The 25,860-nt window shown below is 41.4% G+C and overlaps 2 protein-coding genes, 1 long non-coding RNA gene and 2 pseudogenes across 6 annotated transcripts; 3 read left to right on the top strand and 2 right to left on the bottom strand.

Moving 5' to 3' along the window:
- Positions 1-10,274: 10,274 nt before the first annotated feature.
- Positions 10,275-12,805, bottom strand: dynll2a (dynein, light chain, LC8-type 2a). Of its 3 annotated transcripts, none has more exons than XM_035792199.2 (3): positions 12,640-12,805; positions 11,796-11,929; positions 10,275-11,622 (listed from the first exon to the last, which is right to left on the bottom strand). In XM_035792199.2, exons 2-3 carry the CDS (start codon positions 11,925-11,927, stop codon positions 11,485-11,487), a joined length of 270 nt encoding a protein of 89 aa, XP_035648092.1. In that variant the 5' UTR covers positions 11,928-11,929; positions 12,640-12,805; the 3' UTR covers positions 10,275-11,484. The 3 variants fall into 3 exon arrangements, with proteins under 3 accessions (XP_035648092.1, XP_035648091.1, XP_035648088.2); XM_035792198.2 differs by having other exon boundaries at positions 12,635-12,803; XM_035792195.2 differs by lacking the exon at positions 12,640-12,805 and adding an exon at positions 12,536-12,555.
- A 615-nt stretch (positions 12,806-13,420) lies between these two features.
- LOC118397450 (serine/arginine-rich splicing factor 1B-like) lies at positions 13,421-20,314 on the bottom strand. Of its 2 annotated transcripts, XR_004828417.2 has the most exons (5): positions 19,864-20,314; positions 19,350-19,546; positions 15,277-15,449; positions 14,343-15,028; positions 13,421-13,887 (listed from the first exon to the last, which is right to left on the bottom strand). XR_004828417.2 is itself a non-coding variant. In XM_035792194.2 (4 exons), exons 1-4 carry the CDS (start codon positions 20,052-20,054, stop codon positions 14,825-14,827), a joined length of 765 nt encoding a protein of 254 aa, XP_035648087.1. In that variant the 5' UTR covers positions 20,055-20,314; the 3' UTR covers positions 13,421-14,824. The 2 variants fall into 2 exon arrangements, 1 of the variants encoding a protein (XP_035648087.1); XM_035792194.2 differs by having other exon boundaries at positions 13,421-15,028.
- Positions 20,315-20,621: 307 nt separating this feature from the next.
- Positions 20,622-22,285, top strand: LOC127908685 (uncharacterized). The gene is made up of 3 exons (XR_008068025.1): positions 20,622-21,214; positions 22,090-22,160; positions 22,248-22,285. It is a non-coding gene; the product is annotated as an uncharacterized LOC127908685 (long non-coding RNA).
- Positions 22,286-23,014: 729 nt separating this feature from the next.
- LOC127908683 (putative nuclease HARBI1) lies at positions 23,015-25,753 on the top strand (annotated as a pseudogene).
- The window catches only part of LOC127908684 (putative nuclease HARBI1), a 6,912-nt pseudogene continuing 4,066 nt past the window's right edge, over positions 23,015-25,860 (top strand).

The raw sequence follows: 25,860 nt of genomic DNA on the forward strand, positions 1-25,860 counted from the left end.
TTCAGATGAGCGGGTGTGTGGTTCAAGTCTTGGTTTAAGGGTCTCTTTTCCAAGCTTAAAATGATAAACATTCAACACCATGGGCCAGAAAAGGTTGAATAGATTGGCCATGCTGTCAATCCAGCATGACTTCTGCCATGTTCAAAACAACTGAAAAGTAGGAACTGAGGAAATCTCAGACTTCAGTGAGTTCAAGACAACTGGGAACTCTGAAAAAAATAGCTCCGACTGGGAAAATATGTTTTAAACGGTCATCCAACTTGGAACTCTTTCTAGAGTTCAGAGCTGAAGATCGCAGACGTCATGATTCTACCTTGTTTTTTTCAGAGTTCCCAGTTGTGTTGAAAGCACCATAAATCCAGAGAATGCTAGAGGTGAATGACAAAGTTTCATGACAAAATTAGCCAGGCCTTAGTTTTGCGACCTTCCTGTTCAAGTGAGCACAGCACAATCAGGTGAGTCCAAAGATTTATTGTAAGCTGCTGCATAAATTATGTTTTATGCCAGGGAGATTTGTATACTGTAGCTAAGAAAGTAATACTACATGTATGTTGTGTAGTAAGCTGTTAGCAGCCCATGTGCCTCACCCTAATAATTTGGTCCATTCTGCCCTCATAATTTAGCCTACTGTTCTGACTTGGTGGTGCACATGTAGCCTATAGTCTGTTTTAGAGAAATGTAATCATTGAATATTGTAATAGCTTTCATTGTCTGCTATATGCCACCTTTATTTATCCTACGGTTCTGACTTGGTGTATAGGGAGAATACTGTAAGAACAACCCATGTTCTGAATTCTGTCGTTGTACATTTCAAAAGTGCTGAACAAATAGTTATATTGACTACATCTGTCCGAGCTTGCTCGTTAATGTCTTAATCGGAATGATGGATTTCCTCTTATCCGCTCGTCAACCCCTTATGCCATAGTTTGTCTCAAATGTAGAAACCCCATTTGTTGAAACAGGTCAGCCATATCAGCGATGTGTTTTTTAAAGGCAGTAAATGAGGCTGAATCAACTTTTTGCCACCAGACAAGGCTCTGCTGATAGCCAGGTGTAGCAGTGGTAACAATTCACTGCATTGTGTTGAAAAGAAAGCTCTGTTGTTGGGACAGCTTTATTTAGGCCCTAACAGTTTGTGGGTACCATTTGTCACCATTAAAGTGCAATTCATGTATTGTTTTGTGTTGTGCTGTGTAGTGGCTTTGCCCCACCAAGATTTACATGCTAACATCGCCACTGCTCTTATCCATAATCTCATTGTGTACTGTAGACTATCCTACCTGCACAGCATATACCTTCCTAATATTGATGGATGTCCATTGGGTGGTGGACACTTGTTGATACACACGGGAGACTGTTAAGCATGAAAAAGCCAGCAGCGTTGGAGTTCTAGACACAAACCGGTGTGCCTGGCACCGTACCCCGTTCAAAGGCACTTTAATATTTTGTCTTGCCCATTCACCCTCCGAATGGCAAGCATACACATTACAAAACCCATATCTCAAGGTTTAAAAATCCTTCTTTAACCTGTCTCCTCCCCTTCATCTACACTGATTGCAGTGGATTTAACAAGTGACATCAATAAGGGACAGTGGTGGAAAAAGTACTCAATTGTCATACTTGAGTAAAAGTAAAGATACCTTAATAGAAAATGACTTAAGTGAAAGGCACCCAGTAAAATACTACTTGAGTATAAGTCTAAAAGTATTTGGTTTTAAATATACTAAAGTATCAAAAGTAAATGCAATTGCTAAAATGTACTTAAGTATCAAAAGTAAAAGTTTAAATAATTTCAAATTCCTTAGCTAACTAGTACTTTTGGGTGTCAGGGAAAATGTATGGAGTAAAAAGTATATACTTTTTTTTTTAGGAATGTAGTGAAGTAAAAGTAAAAGTAGTCAAAAATATTAATAGTAAAGTACAGACACCCTCCCCAAAAAATGTAATTAGTACTTGAAAGTATTTTTTACAAGTACTTTACACCACTGATAAGGGATCATAGCTTTCACCTGGATTCACATGGTCTGTCTATTTCATAGAAAGAGCAGGTATTCTTTTTTACCCCCTTTTCTCTCCAATTTTGTGGTATCCAATTGGTAGTTACAGTCTTGTCTCATCTCTACAACTCCCGTACGGACTCGGGAGAGGCGAAGGTCAAGAGCCGTGCATCCTCCAAAACACAACCCAACCAAGCCGCACTGTTTCTTGACACAATGCCCACTTAACCCGGAAGCCAGCCTCACCAAACACCGTACACCTGGCGACCATGTCAGCATGCACTGCGCCCGGCCCGCCACAGGCGTCACTCGTGCTCGATGGGACAAGGACATCCCTGCCGGACAAACCTTCCCCTAACCCGGACGGCCCTGGGCCAATTGTGCGGCCGGCTGGGACAGAGCCTGGACTCAAACCCAAAATCTCTACTGGCATAGCTAGACCACTGCGCCACTTGGAGGCCACAGAACAGGTAATTCTCAATGTTTTGTATACCCAGTGTACAAGCCTGCTGCCTGGTGAGAGATTAATAAAATGCTGATTCTTCCCAAATGTTCAACATCCTCATGTCACTGGAGCGCAAGATAGGAGGAAGAACATTAGCATCCTCTGAGATAGGCCAGTCCTGGAGGAACACATTTACAAACATCAAAGTCTTACTGTGTGTGTGTCAGGTCTGTGTGTGCACATGCACGTGCCTATGAGGGAGAAAGAGTGTGTTAAAAGAGATGCCATTTTTAATAAAATGTTGCTATGTACACTCAGTACACCCAATTTATTAGGTACACCCATCAAGTACTGGGTTGGATCCCCCTTTGCCTCATAACAGCCTGAAATCCTCGGAGCATGGAAACGTTGCTCAATTGGTATCAAAGGACCTAACGTGTGCATTACATCACCGCCACCAGCATGTACCATTGACAGCAAGCAGGATGGGGCAATGGACTCATGCTCCTTATAACAAATCCTGACTCTGCCATCAGCATGACACAACAGGAAACGGGATTCGTCAGACCAGGCAATGTGCTTCCATTCCTCAATTGTCCAGTACTGGTGATCGCCACAAGAGGCTGCTGAGGGGAAGATGTCTGGTTGGAATGGTTCGATAATGGTTGGAATGGAATGAATGGAAATGTGCTTGATACCATTTCATTTATTCCGTTCAAGCCATTACTATGAGCCTGTCCTCCCAAATGAAGGTGCCACTGGCCGCCTGTGACGATCGCCGTTTCTTCTTGTTTTTAGTTAATAGGAGTGGAACCCGGTGAGGTCGTCGGCTGCAATAGCCCATTCGTGACACGGACCGACGAGTTGTGCGTTCTCCACACCACTGTTGAACTGTGCCGTTATATGCCTGTTTGTGGCCTGCCTGTTAGCTTGCGCAACTCTTGCCATTCTCATCCACAAGCTGTTTTCGCCTACAGGACTGCCGCTGACTGGATGTTTTTTGTTTGTCGCACCATTATCCGTAGAGTCTAGACACAATTATGCGTCAAAAGCCAAGGCCAGCCGTTTCTGAGTTACCGGAACCGGCTCATCTGGCACCAACGATCATACAGCGCTCAGTCGCTTAGGTCACTTGATATGCACATTCTAATGTTCAATCGAACAATAACTGAGTGCTTCGATTAGTGATGGGTCGTTCGCGAACGAGTTGGCTCTAAGAGCCGCTTGTAGGTGAACGTTGGGAGCACGCTCTCATATCAGAAGAGCCGAATCTATTTATAAAAATATTTTTAAATTAAGATATGAATAATCAAAAGTTTTAAATGAATATAATTAACTAATTCAAAGAACAAAAGAATATATAAAATAATATAGGCCTAAATGCAGAAGCGCACACACATTCGTTCTGACTGTCTACTCAGACAAACAGCCTCACCTGTTGTTCCTGTCAATCAGACACGCAGTGTCAACCAATGAACCAAAGATGTGTGAGGGAGGGCCGAGCAAACACACTCACAGTCACACACTTAGCAGCCGAGGACAGAGAGGAAGGACAGCTGTGAAAACAACAGCTGGAAAATGAGTCGTAATCATATGCGAACTGTGCACCCAACTGTGAAGCTAGCTGTAGCGGAGCTTCGAGAAACTAGCGGGCCTGCTAGTGGTAGTGGTGGAGCCAGCACCTCCACATGTGGAGATGTATCCACTCAGTCAAGTAGGCCTACTCCGCGACCCACAGCAACTCAGTCTTCTATGGACCAGTTTATGCCAAAGTCTATGTCTGTAGCAAAACAAGGCCAAATTGATATTGCATTGGCTAAAATGATTGCCACCGATTTCCATCCATTTTCGATCGTGGAGGACAGAGGTTTTAGAAATTATAGCAATTGTCTAAATCCAATGTACACAATTCCATGCAGGAAAACCCTTTCAAAATCACTTATTCCACACACAGGCTTCAGTGCAGGAAAGAGTCCAAAAAGCTACTGCAGTTTGCCTTACCACTGACTGCTGGACATCAAGGGTAACCACTTCTTACATGTCGGTTACATGTCACTTCATTCAAGATTTTTTGATGTCTAACTGTCTTCTGGACTACTTTGAGTTCAGCGACAGACACACCGTAGAGAACTTGGCTGAGGAACTGTTGAGAGTGGCCAGAGAATGGCAAGTAGATGGAAAAGTGGTCTGTTTTGTTAGCGACAATGCGGCTAACATAACCAAAACCATGACAATTTTAAAATGGACCCATCATCCATGCCCACACAATCAACCTGATTGTAAGAGATGCTCTGAAGGTGATGAAGTCCACTGTGGACAAAGTGAAAGCAGCTGTGGAATACTTCCACAGGAGCACAGTAGGTGCTGAAAAACTAAAGTCTACACAACGCCAGATGGGGATGCCTGAGCTGAGGCCTAAACAAGACTGCACTAGAACTTGGAATTCAACATTTTATATGTTGAAGCGGTTTCTTGAGTCAAAGGATGCCATCATCTCTACCCTGGCCATTGTTAATGTACCTGTTGATGCTCTGACCCAAGAGGAATGGGAGCTGGTGGAGGAGGTGTGCAGAGTCCTGGAACCCTTTGAGCAGGTCACTGTGGAGATCAGTGGAGAGAGGTACAGTAAGCTCTTATTACTACATCATTATTTTAGCCAGTATTATATATGTATATGAGCAGTAGATGAGAATGTAGTATCAGTAGACAAAACAGCTGCACTTGACCTCAGGTTTAAGAAGTTAGACTTCAGTGATGCCAGCACCAGGGCAACAGGAAGAAGAGGGATCAGATGGAGCATAAGCACCAGCAGTAGTGCCACAAACGTCTGCTGTTTGGATGCTGTTTGACGAGAGAGCAACTGGGGATGCAGCATGAAGGAATCTCTCAGCAGATGTCATAATGGAGGTCCGATCCTATTTGGAGGAGCTCCTCCTCTGAGCTGGTGGAAGAACAAGGCTTCTGTCTACCCACGGCTTACTAAATTCATGACAAGGAGACTCTGCATCGTGACCACATCCGTTCCCTCTGAGAGGTTCTTCTCGAAAACGGGACAAATTATTACCGAGAGATGAAACCACATCAGCCCCTTGAAAGTGAGGCAGCTTGCATTTCTGAATGCAAATCTCTCATAAAAGCAGAGTATGGTCAGCATTGCTGTGTGCTGCTGGGTGTAACATGGCAATAAAGTAGAGAGAAAAACAGGGACCATTTTAATGTTTTAAGTGGGATGCTGCAGTTTTGCAGTTTCTATTATTATGCTGTTCAGATTGTATTAGTTTTGAATTGTTACATTTATATGCACTTTGTTTATATACATTAAAAAAGTTATACTTTAAATGCACATGTGTAATAACATCCTTATTTTTTACATTTATTTCAATTTGTGGGATGCTGCAGTTCTGCAAATTGTTATTTATTTTTCTTTGATATGGTGCAATATTCTATTATACTGTTCAGATTGTGTTTGTTTTGAATGGTTAGACTTATATGCACTTTGTTTATATACATTAAAAAGAAAATGTTTAATAGCATTAACAAACCAATGTATTTTTAAATACATTGAGGTTAAGGTAGAGTATGATTTTGTTTAATAATTTAATTAGAATTGTTTTAACAGCATTCATAGTCAAATTGTCGCAAACTGTTTGACTTGAAAAAATACTAAACATATTATTTTTAAAGAGCATTTGGGAGCCAAAATAGCAGGCTGTTTTTGGTGAGCTGAGGCGAACGAGCCGGTTCACTGAAAATAGCCGGAATGCCCATCACTAGCCTCGATCTCTGTCTGCCTGCTTTACATAGCAAGACACGGCCATATGACTGTAGGAGCAAACCATTTTCGTGAACACGGTGGTCTACCTAATAAACTGGCCATTGAGTGTATGACCAACGTATCACAACACTCAAGTCCATCTGAGTATATGCATGGAAATGAACGATTATTACCCATTGGTGTGTGGGTGTGCATGTAAGAAGACAAAAAGGAACACACGTTGATGAGCCAGTGCACAGTCGCAGGGCATTGAGTTGGCAACGTACGAGCAGTGATCGGACATCGGAAGGAAGCATAGCGTCCAGTACATAACAAGCAGCCTGGGACCATGGGCAGCCTTTTCACGTATATAATGTGTATGAGAACAATTTCACGTATATCTGACCCATATCACGTGGCATCAAATGAAATTGTATTTGTCACGCTTCATAAAGGGGTAGACCTACAGTGAAATGCTTACTTACGGGCCCTTCCCAATAATGCAGAGATACAAATAAATAAAAACATATTGAAAAATGTATAACATGAGTAACGTGTACTTGGCTATATACTGTAAATGGGGTACCAGTACCGAGTTGATGTGCAGGGGTACGAGGTAGCTGAGATCGATATCTAAATATAGGTAGAGGTGAAGTGACGAGGCAACAGGATAGAAATTGCATAGATATACAGTACCAGTCAAGAGTTTGGACACACCTATTGATTCAAGGGTTTTTCTTTATTTTTTAAACTATTTTCTACATTGTAGAATAATAGTGAAGACATCAAAACTATGAAATAACCCATATGGAGTCATGTATTACCCAAAAAAGTGGTAAAGTGGTAAACAAATCTAAATATATTTTCTATTTTAAATTCTTCAAAGTAGCCATCCTTTGCCTTGATGGCAGCTTTGCACACTCTTGGCATTCTCTCAACCAGCTTCACCTGGAATGCTTTTCCAATAGTCTTGAAGGAGTTCCCACATATGCTGAGCACCCAAACCATCTCAATTGGGTTGAGGTTTGGTGATTGTGGAGGTCAGGTCATCTGATACAGCACTCCATCACTCTCCTTCTTGGTCAAATAGCCCTTACACAGCCCAGAGGTGTGTTGGGTCATTGTCCTGTTGAAAAACAAATTATAGTCCAGCCTGGCTAAACTAGCCTCATCCTTTGCCTTCACCCAAATGCCAGTCAAAAACTATCAAACCAGATCAACCAGGTACTAGGATGCTGTGGTAGCCATGCTGTGCTATCAAACCTCCAAACGAGCTTAACTAGTCTGCATGCCCCTGCACCATGCCCGACTGCATCACCACCCTGGAATTCTATAAGTCCTCAATAAACCACGCTGCCACTAATTTACAAAATGGCTGCAAACTGGATGGTCTACATCTCAGTTCACTGGCCCTCACTACATATTCGGGCAACCATGCTATCCCGCCTTATCTCAGTTCACTGGGATGGCAACACCCATCCGTAGCACGCGCTCCAGCAGGTGTATCTCACTGATCATCCCTAAAGCCAACACCATTTGGCCGTTCAGTACTCTGCTGCCTGTGACTGGAACGAGTGCAAAATCGCTGAAGTTGGAGACTTTTATCTCCCTCACCAACTTCAAACATCAGCTATCCGAGCAGCTAACCGATCGCTGCAGCTGTACATAGTCTATAGGTAAATAGCTCACCCTTTTTCACCTACCTCATTCCCATACTGTTTTTATACTGTTTTTATTTATTTACTTTTCTGCTCTTTTGCACAAATATCTCTACCTGTACATGCCCATCTGATCATTTATCACTCCAGTGTTAATCTGCAAAATTGTATTATTCGCCTGCCTTTTGCACACATTGTATATAGACTGCCCATTTTTTTCCTGTGTTAAAAACTCCATGTGTAACTCTGTGTTGTCTGTTCACACTGCTATGCTTTATCTTGGCCAGGTCGCAGTTGCAAATGAGAACTTGTTCTCAACTAGCCTACCTGGTTAAATAAAGGTGAAATAAAAAAATAAATAAAAACCAGATGGGATGGCGTATCGATGCAGGATGCTGTGGTAGCCATGCTGGTTAAGTGTGCCCTGAATTACAAATAAATAACTGACACGGTGGGAACCACACATGCGGAGATCCTCAGTTCACCTACTCTGCATCTTACAAAGACACGGCGGTTGGAACCAAAAATCTCAAATTTGGACTCATCAGACCAAAGGAAATATTTCCACCGGTCTAATGTCCATTGCTCGTGTTTCTTGGCCCAAGCAAGTCTCTTCTTCTTATTGGTATCCTTTAGTAGCGGTTTCTTTGTAGCAATTCAACCATAAAGGTCTGATTCACACAGTCTCCGAACTATTGACGTTGAGATGTGTCTGTTTCCTGAACTCTGTGAAACATTTATTTGGGCTGCAATTTCTGAGGCTGGTAACTCTAATAAAGGTATCCTCTGAAGCAGATGTAACTCTGGGTCTTACTTTCCTGTGGTGGTCCTCATGAGAGCCAGTTTCATCATAGCGCTTGATGGTTTTTGCAACTGCACTTCAAGAAACTTGGAATTTTCCTGATTGATTGACCTTCATGTCTTAAAGTAATGATGGACTTTTGTTTCCTTTTGCTTATTTGAACTGTTCTTGCCATAATATGGACTTGGTCTTTTGCCAAATAGGGATATCTTCTGTATACCAGCCCTACCTTGTCACAACACAACTGATTAGCTCAAATACATTAAGGGAAAAAAATCCACAAATGAACTTTTAGCAAGGAACACATGTTAATTGAAATGCATTCCAGGTGGCTACCTGATGAAGCTGGTTGAGAGAATGCCAAGAGTGTGCCACGCTTTCATCAAGGCAAAGGGTGGCTACTTTGAAGAATCTCAAATATAAAATATATTTTGATTTGTTGAACACTTTTTTGGTTACTACATGATTCCATATCTTATTTCATAGTTTTGATGTCTTCACTATTATTCTACAATGTAAAAAAAGGTAAAAAATAAAGAAAAACACTTGAATGAGGGTCCAAACTTTTGACTGGTACTGCATATTGCATATGGCACTATGATTCGACTGAGCTTAACACGTGATGAATAACTGGCTCTATCGCCTGTCTGCTTTTCAGGACTGTTCCTTGAATATTTACAATTTATTTATTTGAATCAGCTGTGTAGTGCTGGGGCAAAAACATGCACCCAGGTGGGTGGGGGCCCCAGGACTGAGTTTGGGAAACCCTGATCTAAAGTACATGGCATTCCAGAACTGTACAACCACAGGCTATTGAGTCTGGTGCAAACCACTTCAATGTACTGTATCTCATCCATCATCTAGCTCTTTTGTCATTCAAGCCTTGGATAGATTAGCAGTGGAAGGACAGATCCTTACTGAATGCTTCCCTCACCTGGCTATCAGGAAACGGACCACACATTCAGAGGTGCAGTGAACAGGATGTGCCACTGGAGTGGAGAATGGTTACCACGCTAAGAATCAAAAGGCACATCATTTTTATAATAACCACATAATCTATAATTCTACTATAAAAACCGAGAACATTGATTCAGTCAGTGTATGTTTCCCTGTGAAGGCTAGGGTAGTATTTGTGGTCTATACCCACAAATCATTTATCAGTCACTTGTCCTTCACTTCGTCTTCTGTAGTCTTGCCTCCAATTGACCTCTATGCAGAACGAATGTCTTTGGAACTAGGAAGGGTAACATACTGCTAATTGGTTGCATCAATATTTCCCCTGATCAATATTACTGCTCAGTTGCTGAACTACACTACACTCAGGTTCTCGCGTAGTGTTTGCACTGGAGTACTGAAAAGATCCCAAGCAGCACATACTGTATATAAAATGCTGCCTCCGAGGTTAATTAATTTGCCAGCCAATATCTGTCCGGATCTGTCCCTACATTGCGACACCTCCAAACAGGAACAACCTTACTGAAATCTTAATGGCCAATTGCCCAAATAATATGTGGTGGGCTCCACCCAATGTAACTGTCCATGGTTTTGAAACAATAGCTACACATTTGACTGCATTGTCAAAGACATGATTAAGTAATCACAAAACTATTGAACGTGATCAGGATACAATGAAACATTTAATCATTGGCTTGAATATACATTGACTATATTAAAGTTTCCAAGTTCACTGGACACCTTTAAAAGGGACACTTCAGCATTTTGGTAACGAGGCCCTTTAGCTACTTGCCGTGAGTCAATTATAACTTTGATCCGTTAGCGCGATGACTGGAAGTCAGTCTATGGTTATCTACTAGCAACTCCAAGTCATTACACCAACGCTAGTTGGCGTTAGCTCACGAAACTACCAACTTCCTCCACACTGGACAGACAATGGTATCAAGTGAATCGGACTCTGGGAGAGTAGATCTAGGGCCTCATTGCCGAAATATCCCTTTAGTGAAGTGCAATTGAGTTCAGGTGCCCATGAACTGAGAACAATAAGAGGTACGTCTGTGCAAATCATACAATTTGCATTAAACTATAAACAACCAACATAGCAAATACAGTAAAAAAAAAATGTAACCACTAATGATTAATATTTTCTTACCATTTGAAAGTCTACAAAAAGGACCTGAACGCCAACATTCAGTCCTTTGTTGCACAGCCAGAATAGGTTCAAGTGTGGATGGTGTCAACCCTCTGCAAATGGAACCTCCAAGCATCTAAACAAGTTGGCATAGGAACTCTACTAGCTTGGAATACAAATAGCAATAGAAAAATGTCAGTCCAGCTCATAAAATAAGATTGTGAGATAATGGGATCGATAACAGCAGTTGCAAATCTGGGACGACATCACCAAATACACTGCACTAGGCTGACTTGTACCTCTGGCAATATACAGGTATTACGAACTGCTGTAGTAAGTCAAAGTCTTGAGCAACTCAACACATTTAAAATGACAGGACAGAAGTCATCAAAAACAAAACAGCTCTGGGGGAAAGCAGATGCACAACTACAATCTCTAGCTTTCCTTTATTATACAATCAAAGGCCACTGTTAAAGCATTTACAAATAAATTTTAACAAAATGTAGCATTAACAAAAATCTCTTCCAGTTGCATTTTATGGAAACTAGTGGAAAGTAATATTTTTACTGTAACATATACACATTAAATATGGTACATCGTAGTCCATGCAGTTGCGCACAGCCAGTTGTGTATCATGGTATGTTTTAATTTTAATATTTGAAGTGTGTGGGAAGTTGTGACATCAGCCACCAGTGCATTACAGTTCATGTTGAGAAGAGAGGCACTCCAGGCCTCACAGAACTCAGCCAGACTTGAAGAGGAGGATGGCCACCTGCCCTAAGTAGAAGTAGATGAAATGCTTTGTCTCATGAGTGACGTAGCTGCCGAAGTTCCTTCCAACAATGCAATGCCATGTAGGGTTATACTTCTTGTCAAATTCCTATAGGGATTTAAAAAGCAGGGGTTTAGTAATCAATGACTGCATGAGGAAGATAATGACCTCATGGCATGCACATCTTGCAGCCTGGTCATCGTATTTAAACAGCTTGCACCATGGAAGACTTCACTCTAATTGGAATACATAGGCCTGACAACACAGTATTCACATCTCACCTTCTTTATGTAGGCTGCAATGTCCTTTTCTATATTGTACTTCTCCATGGCCTGGGTAGCACAGTCCACTGCATCCTGCTGCATGTCCTCAGACATGTCAGCATTCTTGATTACTGCCTTCCTGTCAGTCATGCCTGCAAACAAGGACAACAAAAAGAAACGAGTTTAAACTAACGTAATTACAGATACAAAATGACAAGTTTAGTGAGGTGATAAAGCCGGAATTCACAGGTAACACGTGCAGCTATGATTGGTTTACCCCGTCTTCACCGTACCGTGCGGTTTACAATGAAAATCAAAGGATAGGCCAATCAAGTGCAGATATGATACAATGTTGCAATCAACGCGGTTCTATCAGTGTTTCCGATTGTACTGGGTGGGATAATAAATAGATGGTCTATATTTCGACACCAGATTACGTTGAGTGACTACGACCCTGTGCTGGTTAGGTACAATACGAATAGGTTGCGGAAGAAACTCGATACAGGTAGAATTAAAAACCACATGGCGACATTACATTTATACAATTAGGAATCTGTCCCCTGAAATGCACAATTCTAGTCTACTTCAAACATCCAGATACATGAACTATTAGTTTAATTTCTACATATCATTCCTTTAAATGATGGATGATTTAACGGGTCCAAGGGTGATCGGATTCGTGCCAATAGCCTGCAGGTGGTAGTGATTGCGCATTAGTTCATTATTTCGATTTAAATTCACAATAGAAAGTAGGCTACCTTGTACGAGAAACTTCACTTCAATTAGACAACCTGAATCACCACCATCCATGCAAGTCAAGTGTGAGTGCGTGCAGGCTACTAAACATTGTCGCTCACCTTACTTAGGAGATGCTGATACTATCCCCTTCGTAATCAGGTAATTCCCCTTAGTGGATATCAAGCTTTGCTTACTTGATGGATCGTGCTGCGACAAATTATTTTACAAGATTTACTCAAAGCAAATATGTGGGGAAACTGCCCTCATAAAATACCTCCCCCGCCCTACACAACTTACCCTGCCATTGGCTGAGCTGCCACCTCTTCTTGTGTTTTGAGCATTTTCTCGCAGCTCTTCTCTGCCAGCATCTTATTTCATCCCACAATGCATCGTTAACAATACACGGTGAGGTAAGTAGAGAAGGCCTCCTGGCAAACTCAGCTGTTAACGGAGTATTTATTATGCTCGATGTGTTAGTTCATTGATATCAGCACCAATGAATGTATGAGAGATATAAACTGATAATTTCATAAAAATATAATCCATGTTTTTACTGGATTTTATTGTCTATGTGAGATGTATATAAACATCTGCTTGGAATTACATTTCCTCACTACCGCATACAATTCTTAACAGGCTGTAATCACTTATTTCAGAGTTTATATTCAGTTATTTCTTGATTAAGCCTAGTCCTGGACTAAAACATACAGTAAATTATGAATCGCCATTGAAATAGTTTGGTCCAGGACTAAAATTAATCTGTATCCGGGAAACCGCGTAGATGGTTTACTAGGGTTTTCAATTAGGTCTACAAATAAGCATTTATCTTCTCTTATTACATAATAGGGCCATGAAGATCAGCTTTAACATTCACTCAAAAAAAAAAAAAAAAGAAAAACCAGGTATGTCTTTTCAGGATTTTATTGAAAATGCTAAACTGAAAGAGTAAAGTAAATTTAAGTAATAAAGACACACTAACTTTACTAAATATAATCCCCAACCATCCCACATTTTAATGCCTTATTTACCAGACTCCTTGCATCCTTTGATCCAACTTCCTGGTCCTCAGTTTCCTTTTCTTACTCCAAAAACGTAAATAATCCTTATCCTTTGACTCTGCGCATATTTACCGCTCAAAAATTGAAATAAACTGGGCCATTCAAAAAGTTGCATCTAGGATTCCTTAATTAGTTCAATTGATTTGATTCCTGGAAAATGGATCCCGTTCCAAGCATCCATTCTTGCCTATTCCTTCCCTAAACGCTCCTCTGATCCGTCTCCAAGCATCCATCCTTGCCTATCCCTTCCCTAAACGCTCCTCTGATCCGTCTCCAAGGATTGGGATCCACTGAGCCACTCCTCCAATCAAAACCTTGAAATACCAGGAAAAAAAATCAGAGGGAAACCATTAGAATCATGTCTGATTTGGGCCCAGCCCACTTTCTTATATTGTGCACTCATGACATGTCACTAATGATCAATAAAAAAAATAAAAAAAATGTCTGAGCACCAAAAGCATCAAATTCAGTTTAGATTTTAAAAATTCTCAATGTTTGAGCTGAAACAAGCCCAGAGCCCCTGTCTAATTAAACCAGCATCTAAGAAAAAATAAAGGGTTCCTATGTAACATTAAAGTTGAAAAGGTACACCTAAGGACATTAGTCCGGGCACAAAACCAAATACATGCACTGTTTATCAGTGCTTAAAAAAGGTTGCCAAACAATAAGTATATATGATATAGAAAATTGTGCTACATTCAAGAGATAATCATGCATCTTGAAGCAACCATTTTATCGATAGATGCAAATAATCAATACTAAAGCATACCATTGCCTCGACCTGACTCCTCCTAAGATGTCCTATCCTGATCAAACAAATGAAATGTGCTCCACAACTTTTATTCCAAATCACTCTTTAATCCTTATCTTCAGATGTCTAAAGGAAGACACAAGGGGAAAACAGTTTAGCAATAAACTCCCACCATTCCATGAAAAAGTATCTCATTTTTCCAACACTTACAAAAACATTGATCTCATTAAAAAGAACCGGGTTTCAAGTGTTGCAAAAATTGACAGACAATAGGTAAATCAAAATTAATTGAAAGGGATCAAAACAAAATGACTAAAGTAGGGAGGGTCAGGGGAGGGAGGAAAGGTGATACACCTACATACCAAGACCTTCCACTAGGACATCAGGAGATGCAATGCAAAAATTCAAATCTATAGTTGACTTCTGGAAAAACTCAAAAGGGGTAAAAAGAAGTGGAGAGGGGAACTGTTTACAGGGGATCCACCAAAAGGCAACAGAGTTTAGGAATGGGAGCGAGAGCGGCTATGGCGTGGAGAGTAGCGAGGAGATCCTCTGCCACCACGGGTACCACCTCCGCGAGAGTTGCTGCGGCTGCGACTTGCTGCGCTGCGGCTCCTGCTTCGACTGCGGCTCCTGGAACGTGATCTTCCATAGCTCGGGCTGCGGGGACCATCTACTTTCACGCGAACGTAAGCGGTCTCTCCCTGGTAGACACACAAAAAGAACTGGACGTTGAAACGAAAAGCATTTCCACCTCAAACGGTTCCCTCCATTGCATCAAAACAAGCCTTCAGTTCTTGAAAGGCTGCACAAGTAGTCACTGGATTGAAAGTGGGGAGAGGTTGAGGGGAAAGATTCAAGTGTTATTAGTCACTTTAGTTATCTTTAACAAAAATAGAATCATATCCTTACAATCAAATCCATGAACCACCAATCAAACCTGAAAGCATACCTCGTGTGATCGGAATTTGGTGTTATCCAGCTTTCGAACGGCGTAGGTCATGTCTTCTTTGCGCACAAACTCCACAACCCCAGTTCCATCTCTGAAAACGTCAGCATAACATACATCCCCAGCCTCACGCATGTGATCCTTGAGGTCCTGCCAGCTGCCACTCTGGGGAAGCCCTTTGGAGAGAAGAGCATATAAATTAGATGTTTTACTCAGTGACAACTTTCAACACTTTGCTCAATGGTACAAACTTGCTCAATAGATCTGTGGCATAGCAGTATAATTCAGAATCTGCACAGAGAATAACTAAACCAGGCTGGTTCTACCCCACCAGAAACAATGAACTAATGTAGAAGACATGGATATGAATTAACTATCAATATTTAGCGGACCAAAAGATCACCACTTCCGTCCTGTGAAAAAGCTACTAGCAAATCAGCCTCTGCTGAGTACCCAAAAACCGGATGTTCCAGCGACACTCCATCTTAACTCCTCCACATTCACTGGATTGGTTGAACAGTGCAGAAGAGGTCTGCCCAACAGTTTATTTTCCGTCTCGCCAAGACCCGAGGTGCGTTCAGTTCACTTCGACGTTTGATACATTCTTGAACTAAGTTACGTTTGCTGGGTATGGAGAGTATATAAAAAGGGCAGTGGCCATGTTCACAGCGTCCCCCAACCCCTCAGTTTTTCAACTGGTCATACTGAATGCAGCCCAGTATGTAGGGGACCTAGTTTCAGGCAATTACTTTACACCTGCTATGTTAACACAGGGAGTCCATTTGTTAGTGAAATACAGAAGACCACCAGCACAGTGTTGTTGAAATATTAAAGACTGGTAAGTTACCGTTTGCACAGTAGGTCAACGTGGTGGCATGCAGTGCAACAAGTGACGTACAGTGGGGCAAAAAAAGTATTTATAGTCAGCCACCAATTGTACAAGTTCTCCCACTTTAAGATGAGACGCCGGTAATTTTCATCATAGGTAAACTTCAACTATGACAGACAAAATGAGGGGGGAAAAAATCCAGAAAATCACATTGTAGATTTTTTTATGAATTTATTTGCAAATTATGGTGGAAAAAGTATTTGGTCACCTACAAACAAGCAAGATTTCTGGCTCTCACAGACCTGTAACTTCTTTAAGAGGCTCCTCTGTCCTCCACTCATTACATGTATTAATGGCACCCGTTTGAACTTATCAGTATAAAAGACCTGTCCACAACCTCAAACAGTCACACTCCAAACTCCACTATGGCCAAGACCAAAGAGCTGTCAAAGGACACCAGAAACAAAATTGTAGACCTGCACCAGGCTGGGAAGACTGAATCTGCAATAGGTAAGCAGCTTGGCTTGAAGAAATCAACTGTGGGAGCAATTATTAGGAAATGGAAGACATACAAGACCACTAATAATCTCCCTCGACCTGGGGCTCCACGCAAGATCTCACCCGGTGGGGTCAAAATGATCACAAGAACGGTGAGCAAAAATCCCAGTACAACACAGGGGGGGGGGGCTAGTGAATGACCTGCAGAGAGTTGGGACCAAAGTAACAAAGCCTACCATCAGTAACACACTACACCGCCAGGGACTCAAATCCTGCAGTGCCAGTCGTGTCCCCCTGCTTAAGCCAATACATGTCCAGGCCCGTCTGAAGTTTGCTAGAGAGCATTTGGATGATCCAGAAGAAGATTGAGAGAATGTCATATGGTCAGATGAAACGAAAATAGAACTTTTTTGTAAAAACTCAACTCGTCGTGTTTGGAGGACAAAGAAGGCTGAGTTGCATCCAAAGAACACCATACCTACTGTGAAGCATGGGGGTGGAAACATCATGCTTTGGGGCTGTTTTTCTGCAAAGGGACCAGGACGACTGATCCGTGTAAAGGAAAGAATGAATGGGGCCATGTATCGTGAGATTGAGTGAAAACCTCCTTCCATCAGCAAGGGCATTGAAGATGAAACGTGGCTGGGTCATTCAGCATGACAATGATCCCAAACACACCGCCCGGGCAACGAAGGGGTGGCTTCGTAAGAAGCATTTCAAGGTCCTGGAGTGGCCTAGCCAGTCTCCAGATCTCAACCCCATAGAAAGTCTTTGGAGGGAATTGAAAGTCTGTGTTGCCCAGCAACAGCCCAAAACATCACTACTCTAGAGGAGATCTGCATGGAGGAATGGGCCAAAATACCAGCAACAGTGTGTGAAAACATTGTCAAACATTTCTGTAAGTCTTCACCTCTGTCATTGCCAACAAAGGGTACATAAAAGTATTGATAAACTTTTGTTATTGACCAAATACTTATTTTCCAACATATTTGCAAATAAATTAATTAAAAATCCTACAATGTGATTTTCTGGATATGTTTCCTCGTTTTGTCTGTCATAGTCGAAGTGTACCTATGATGAAAATTACAGGCCTCTCATCTTTTTAAGTGGGAGAACTTTCACAATTGGTGGCTGACTAAATACTTTTTTGCCCCACTGTATATCAACTAGAGGTTGACCGATTAATCGGCATGCCGATTAATTTGGACCGATTTCAAATGTGCATAGCAATTGGTAACCAGCATTTTTGGATGCCGATTATATTGCAATCCACAAGGAGACTTCATGGGAGGCTGACCAACTGTTACGCAAGTGCAGCAAGGAATAAGTTTAATGCTAGCTAGCTACTTATCTTATAAAAAACATAATCACTAGTTAACTACACATGGTTGATGATATTACTAGTTTAAAACTAGCTTGTCCTGCATTGCATATAATCAATGCGGTGCCTGTTATTAACCTCTTGAAGGGGCACTATTTTTATGTTTGGAAAAATAACATTCCCAAAGTAAACAGCCTATTTCTCAGGACCAGATGCTAGAATAGGCATATAATTGACAGATTATGATAGAAAACGCTAATGTTTCCAAAACTGTCTAAATATTGTCTGTGAGTATAACAGAACTGATATTGCAGGCAGAAACCTGAGAAAAACACAGAGGATTGATTATAAAAAACATTTGACATGTTTGTGGACATTATAGATATAATTTGGAATTTGTGTCTGCGTTGTCATGACTGCTCTTTCCGGTGGATTGCTGGGCATAATGAACCAAACTAATGGAGGTATTTGGACATAAAAAATATATTTATGGAACAAAAGGAACATTTGTCTAACTGGGAGTCTCGTGAGTGAAAACATCCGAAGATCAAAGGTAATTATTAATTTGATTGCTTTTCTGATTTTCGTGACCAAGTTGCCTGATGCTACACAAACGCTTGTATTGCTTTCGCTGTAAAGCATAATTTCAAAATCTGAGACAACGGGTGGATTAACAAAAGGCTAAACTGTGTTTTGCAATATTGCACTTGTGATTTCATGAATATTTTCTAGTAATATTATTTGACTGTGGCGGGACAGCATTTATGAAACCTGTGAAATTGGTGTTCATATTCATATTCCTCACTCTACCAGAGTAAGATCGAAGTGACATTGTATTGCAAACAAGTACGGGAAAGTACTGAGGGCGTTTTACGGTCATCAGGCGTCCTTGGGCGGAAGTAAAGGTACGTCTTTCCTTCAACTCCTATGTTCCAGAATGCCCTGACTAGAAGTAAATCTGGGACACTCAAATTAGTGTGTTACATTTGGTACCGTTGCATAAGATTGGTACTTTAAATGAATGGGTTTAACATGCTATGCTGTCATTTTCTTCTGTACACAAGAATTAGCATATTAAGTAGATCATTTGCATTTAGTCAAAAGTAAATCGTTACATACGCTGTGCACAAAGATTTGTTCATATGACAACCCTACTGTAAAACTATTAGTCTTAAGTTATTGTAATTATGTATTCCATACGGCATCATTTGCATAATATCACCGTTTATTTGTATCTACTCTGTTCTACATCAGCCCAGAAAATGTCATTAGAATATGACAACCCTATCTTGAGGTATTGGACAGAGCGTGTTGAAATTAAGTCTCCAGACAGATGATTCTGTGCCATCCTTGACCAGGGGCGACACTTTTCGATCACTTGAAAATGAGACCTCAGCAACGGTAAGTCTCCAACCTAGTTACACTTACCTGAGACAATGACCCTGTACTCGGAGCGTCTGGATGGCGGCCCGTATCTGCCTCTAGGGGCGCCACCAACCCCCCCACCACCACCACCACCAAAACCGCCTCTCCCCCCACCCCTGCCGCTCCGAGGGAATTCAACTCGCAGCCGATAACCGTCGTAGTCATAGCCGTCTCGTCCGTACACTGCATCGTCGGCATCCCTGAAAAAGTGATAGAAAATATTAGTTAATCGTCCACACAGCACCCTGTGGCGTAACTCATTAGCCGGCTAAACTCAACAATTTACTTTAACTCGTGGCGTTTAGTTGGCTAGCCACAAACAAAAGACAACTCCACAATGTGCCACTGCAGAAAGAGACGAAACCAGCGGTCAAGACAATTAACGTTACATTCTTAAAACGAAAATGGCTAGTTACTGTGCAAACTAAGTCGACGTTGCATGAGCATAGATATTCAAGTTACAGTATAGTAACGTTAGAGCAGTGCACGAGTTGCTAACAAGCTAGCCTTTAGCTACCTGGGATCTTCAAATTCGATAAAGGCAAAGGGAGGTCCTCCTCTCCGATTTTTCAAGTCGATGTCGCGAATCGCTCCGTATTTGTAAAACACGTCCTCGACATCTTTGGTGCGAATATCAGGGGGTAGATTTCCGACGTAAATACGACAATCGTTATTTCCTGCAGGGCCTCGCACGACGCCTCCCGACATAGTAGCTAACGTTAGCTAGTTTATTTTAGCGTTACGTTTAAATAAAAAGCGAGTTCTCAAAACGGTATTCAAGTAGATCACAACCGATTAGAAAACCATGGGTATCGTGCATAAACACGAAATAAGGTATCAATCGCGCTTAAAGCTGTCTCCTAGCTAGCTACACTTCTCCAGGTGCAGAACCGCGCTTCTTCGCGAGGGCATTCATGAATACCGGAAATGTGCCCAGTAGAGAACTCTAAAAATGCCTACCTCCGCCAAACAAAATAGTCCACAGGGCTCATCTGTAAAAGAGACCTGGGTGTCAGTATGCCTCCCAGATAGAATAAATGTTAAATCAATAAACACAGGGTGTGGGATATTGGTATAATTACGCGAATAATTTCAGCTAAGAAGGTTTTCGGGTGAGCAGATTATTCGATTGTTATTGTTTAGCCATTATCGCCTTGCAATTTTAAATCGTCATAATTTATCAAGTGTCTTTATGAGTAGTGGCCAGCAACCTATTATTATAGGCTGGCCTACACCAATAATATTGCATTTACAAAGTATATACACACACATACATTGTTTATGAACGAGGACCTTCTTGGACCTCAAGAAGAATGAGGACCTTCCTAATGTTTCACGCTTGGTCCCGACCCTTTCAACGAATGTTTGTGAACTCAGTGCGGTTCGCTTAATTGTCTGTGCAGTGTGAACACTCCAAAGGAACTCAGACCCATCAAAGGCCCCAAAAGCGAAACGAACTGAGCGTTCGCTTGAATTCCGCGATCGGGGGCCTGTTGCACAAAAGTAGAATTAAGACATCCGGGATAAATGACTCAGCTGAGCTCAATGAAGCCAAAACATGTGCGTCCAGGCTTAATTGGTTGCACAAAGACCAAGCCAGGATGAGCAGACACGGATTCATTAAGCCAGGTGAAACCAATCCTGGATAGGTGCGCGCTCACGGCTCACTCAAATAGACCCCGCCACAGATCACAGATTAACTGATTTACCATGGCAACTAGAGCCGCGTACTTTTCCCCGTCGGAAGCACAAATCCTCATGGAGGCATACGAGGAGGTAAAATATATAATTAAGAAGAAAGGCAACACCGCCACAGTGATAAAGCAAAGAGAAAAAGCGTGGCAAAGTATTGCAGACCGCCTGAATGCGTAAGTAGTGCACAATTACACACTCACCGCTCCGCTGAAACATCACAATTACAATTCAAATATTTAATTCACATCTCCAAAAACGCAGTTGTACTGTAATTATGAAACGGTTAAATTTTTAATTGAAATGCACTGCAGATATGAGTGAAATTGTGTAAAGTAAGTCCATCACACTGTATAAAGCTATGATAAATTATTATTAAAGCCTTACATTATTATTTAACGTTACTACGCTCAGTACGGTTTAATCTTAGCCGTTGTACTCTGCTTCTTATGTTGTCCACCGTTTTTTGTGTTTCTCCTGCTTTCATTAATGTAAAGCTGCTTTGACAGAATGAAACAATTGTGAAAAGTGCTATATAAATAAAATTTAATTGAATAAATAGATGAGCTATAATAATAATCACTTTAATTTATATAGCGCCTTTCAAAGGACCCAAGGTCGGTTGCTCACTGCACTGCAAAAATGTCTTTCTTACTTAGTATTTTTGTCTTGTTTTCAGTAAAAAAAAAAAAATATCTAAAAACATCTTGAATATTTTCTTGAGCAAAATTACCTAGGAAAATAAGCAAAAAAATCTGCCAGTGAAACGAACTTTTCTAAAATTAAGTGTTTATGGAAAAAGTAAACTTATTTCAAGAGAATTTTTATTATATTGACAGATTTTTTATTTGCTTGTTTTAAGCACACATTTACTTAAAGTTTATATTTTTTGTCTAAACTATACTTATTTTGCTAGGTCATTTAGCAAATCAAGAAAATACATCTTTATTTAAGTTTTTATTTTATTTATATTTTTACTGAAAACAAGACAAAAATACCAAGTAATTTTTTGCAGTGTGACTCCATTAAAGGTGTGTGTGTGTGTGTGTAGATTAAACATGAACGGGCCAAAACGGACATGGCAGCAGGTCAAAATCAAATACAAGAACATTCTGCAGAATGGTATGGTCCCTGACTAATATTTAACAAAGCACAAGCATATATTGTACCCAGAAGGTGCCTGCTCACACATTGTCTGTACTGTTTTAGCAGTGAAAAAGAATACCCACAGACAAGGCACGGGTGGTGGTTCACCAAAGGCTGACCTTACCCCAGCAGAGGACATGGCCTTGGAGCTAAATAAAGGCAGGCCCGTCTTAGAGGGGATCCCTGGGGGAAAGAGACGAGCATAGGTTCCTCCCAAGATGCCACCCGCTTCATTCAAGGTATGTCCTTCCATCTCTACATGGGATACAACCACATTCATATTGAATCAATTTGGACTGTCTGACTTTGGTTTACCTATTGCCTTGCAGTGTCTGGCAGCACTGTGTTCCTGTTAGAGCCACCAGCACAAGCACCAGACGATGCTGATCCAGTGAGTACTCCATCAAAGGCATACTGTAGGCCTGGCATGTCTTGTCTACTAGCTTCAATATGAATCCGATTAAATGTGATAGGGTGAAGGCCCCAGTGCAGCAGCAACAGCACATGATGGAGACGATGATGATGAGGAGGAGACCATCTCTCTGGATTCCAGAAGGCATGAGGTATCATGGTAAGACTGTGAAAGTACTATTTACTCTACAATGGTGAGGAGTCCTCATCAAAATCAAAAAATCTAATTTCTTTTACAGGACCCAGATGCTATACAGTGGGAAAACCAGCCTGGCAACATAGTGCGTATTAATAAAAAGGACACCACATCCTGCCAAATTCCAGCTGCGCTAATTGTATTGTGTTCACAGAGCTCACAAGCTATCAGAAAGTTGTATGGCAACCACCTCCGGCGCCAAATAGAACTGGCAGACATAGACATTCAGTACAAGAAGAAAAAGATGGAAAATCTTGCACTGGAGTCCGAAATAAAAAAGAGGACAATTAGGAAACTGGACCTTGAAATAAAAAAACTTGAGAGGGAGGTGAGATATGCCTTCAATGTACACTGTATGCTAACTGTAACACAAATGTATTAATCATTATTTGTATTTCCTCCCCCAGCTCCAAGAAGATGACACAGCTCAAAATAAAAATTAGGTATATTCTCGTAAAGTCAAGTGAGCCATGACATATGAGCTCTTATTGTGAGCACACAGGACGGTGGCATCTTTCTAAGGTTTTTTTATTTTCCCAGCAATCAGTACAACCAAGTCATCGTTATAAGGCATCGCCCTCTTTTGCCCACCCCCAGCACCAGGTGTGGCCACTAGCCTATATGAAGGCCCAAAATTGTGTGTTCCTTTCTGCTCTGACAATGGCATGCCCATTCGTGCGAGATGTGGTGGATGAAGAAGCACTTGTGCTGAGGAGAGCCTTCAGGCGAGAAAGGGTCTTCAGGGACCGGTTGGACCCACTGGCCTTCCCTGACGACCATCTATATGAAAGATACAGGTTTTCTGCAGATGGCATCAGGTATCTATGCAGACTACTGGGTCCCAGGATTAAGCACCGCACTGCACGGAGCCATGCACTGAGTGTGGAGCAAATGGTTTGTGTGGCCTTGCGCTTTTTTGCTAGTGGAGCCTTCCTGTACTCAGTGGGGGATGCAGAACAGCTGAACAAGGCCACAATTTGCCGCACAATAAGGAGTGTGTGTCTGGCTATCAAAGCATTAGCAGATGTCTTCATCTCCTTCCCTGGCCACAGAAGACTCTGTGACATCAAAGAGGAGTTCTATAGGATTGCAGGTAAGAGGATCTACAAATTACAGGACAACTGTTAACACATAGTAGGATACTCATTACTTTGTGTGACAGGTTTCCCCAATGTCATTGGTGCAGTGGACTGCACACACATAAGGATAAAAGCCCCTCAGGTGCCCATGAGGCCGATTTTGTGAATAGGAAATCCTTTCACAGCATTAATGTTCAGGTGAACATAACTTTTTGATATTGTCCATTGACGAACACTCTGCATTGCCAGTGATGTGCATTGATTGGTGTAATATTCCTCATCTTATGATTTCAGATGGTCTGCAATGCTGACTGTGTGATCAGCAATGTTGTGGCAAAATGGCCTGGCTCAGTCCATGACTCCAGAATCTTTCGGGCCTCTGAAATCTATCAGTGCCTATCACAAGGTAAGCCACACAACCCCTATTTATAACCATCATGGCTGTGTCAAGAATATCACTGTGTTTATGAGGTAGTAATGATGAGATTTTGTGTTGACAGGTGAATTCTCTGGTGTGTTGCTGGGAGACAGGGGGTATGGCTGCCAGCCTTTTCTCCTGACACCTTTCACAGACCCCCAGGAAGCACAGCAGGCCTACAACCATGCCCATGCCAGGACCAGGGCCAGAGTTGAAATGACCTTTGGCCTCCTGAAGGCACGCTTTCACTGCCTTCACAAATTAAGGGTCAGCCCTGTTAGGGCATGTGATATTACTGTGGCTTGTGCTGTCCTCCACAATGTGGCCTGCCTGAGGAAGGAGAGGGCCCCCAGAGTGCCACCAGCCATGGACTGGGACAATCCGGCAATCTTCCCTGATGACGACAGTGGTCGGCTGCTGAGGGACCAATATGTGTTGAATTATTTTAGTTAGTATGTGTGCTTTCAATTTTGGTTAAATATGTCCTGCGGTGGCAGAGGAATTTGGGTTTTTTTTGGGTTCGTTTTTTACGAATTTGGCCTCTTATGATGTTTGTGCGGTATACTGTGTGTAATACAAGGCTGCAGGGAGGCTACTGCATCCATTCATTTGTCTGTTCAGTTGATGTGTATGGATTTGTCCTGCATTTATTTTAGTGTGCAGACATGCAGGGTGTGTTATATACAGACCTTTGAATGTGTATGTATCATTTTGTATAATATGCTTGGATTCTGTGCTTTCCATCTTGTAGAGTCACTGTGACTTCAGTTTCGAAAGGAGCTGATGGTTTACCTGCTTTGTTTTGTCCTTATTCAATAAAGGAACATAATGTTACACATTGTGTTTTTATATTCATATGGAATGTGTATTTGTTTATATGACAGAGTACTAGGGCCACACTGAAGAAAAAGGATAAAGTCATAAATTTATGAGGCTGGTTCTTTCTGCAGAAAAGCTACATATTGTTTTTACAGTTTTGATACTTATGACAATGTGATACTTAATATTCTGGCACATCAGCATGTCTTTGTTTATGAAACCATACTGAAGTACAATTTCACGAAATGCCCCGCATCTGTCATTTTAACAACTGTCCTCCTTTAAAACAACTGGTTACAATATTATGACTTGTCTTTTTTTTTTCCCTCTGTGGCCCTAATATTCTATCATTTTATATATAGTCTATGGGAAACTGTAAATTATCTAATGATAGCAACATCTAAAAATCATTTTTTATCCAAAATCATTGAAATTAATGATCACAAACGTTTAAATAATGACAGTGGGTCTAGTTATATGTGATAACAATGTATAGTGAGCAGTGAAATAACTATTGGTTTCCATTTGTGGTGACTGCTGACTGACATTAGGGATGAGATTAAATAGATCCTGGAATTTAGCCTGGTCTGGAGCAGGCTAGCTCCACAGAATAAATCTCCATGGTAATTTATACCATAACATATCCTCCTGCCCCCTATCCATCTTTAGTGCAACCGGATTACGGATCAATTGAGCCAGGATCACCAAGATATCCTGGATTAATCCCTTATCCTAGTTTTGTGCAACAGGCCC

Source organism: Oncorhynchus keta, chromosome 18, assembly GCF_023373465.1.
Source record: "Oncorhynchus keta strain PuntledgeMale-10-30-2019 chromosome 18, Oket_V2, whole genome shotgun sequence".
Classification (NCBI taxonomy): Eukaryota; Metazoa; Chordata; class Actinopteri; order Salmoniformes; family Salmonidae; genus Oncorhynchus; species Oncorhynchus keta.

What these genes read in the sequence shown, in the direction of transcription:
- LOC118397450 (XM_035792194.2), bottom strand. Translation starts at nt 20,054, where the DNA reads ATGTCGGGAGGCGTCGTGCGAGGCCCTGCAGGAAATAACGATTGTCGT. An exon ending in GTACAGGGTCATTGTCTCAG is followed by an intron (nt 15,450 to 19,349) that starts GTAAGTGTAACT and finishes TTCTCTCCAAAG; the next exon opens with GGCTTCCCCAGAGTGGCAGC. An exon ending in CCAAATTCCGATCACACGAG is followed by an intron (nt 15,029 to 15,276) that starts GTATGCTTTCAG and finishes TGTGTCTACCAG; the next exon opens with GGAGAGACCGCTTACGTTCG.
- dynll2a (XM_035792199.2), bottom strand. Translation starts at nt 11,927, where the DNA reads ATGACTGACAGGAAGGCAGTAATCAAGAATGCTGACATGTCTGAGGAC. An exon ending in TTGCAGCCTACATAAAGAAG is followed by an intron (nt 11,623 to 11,795) that starts GTGAGATGTGAA and finishes AAATCCCTATAG; the next exon opens with GAATTTGACAAGAAGTATAA.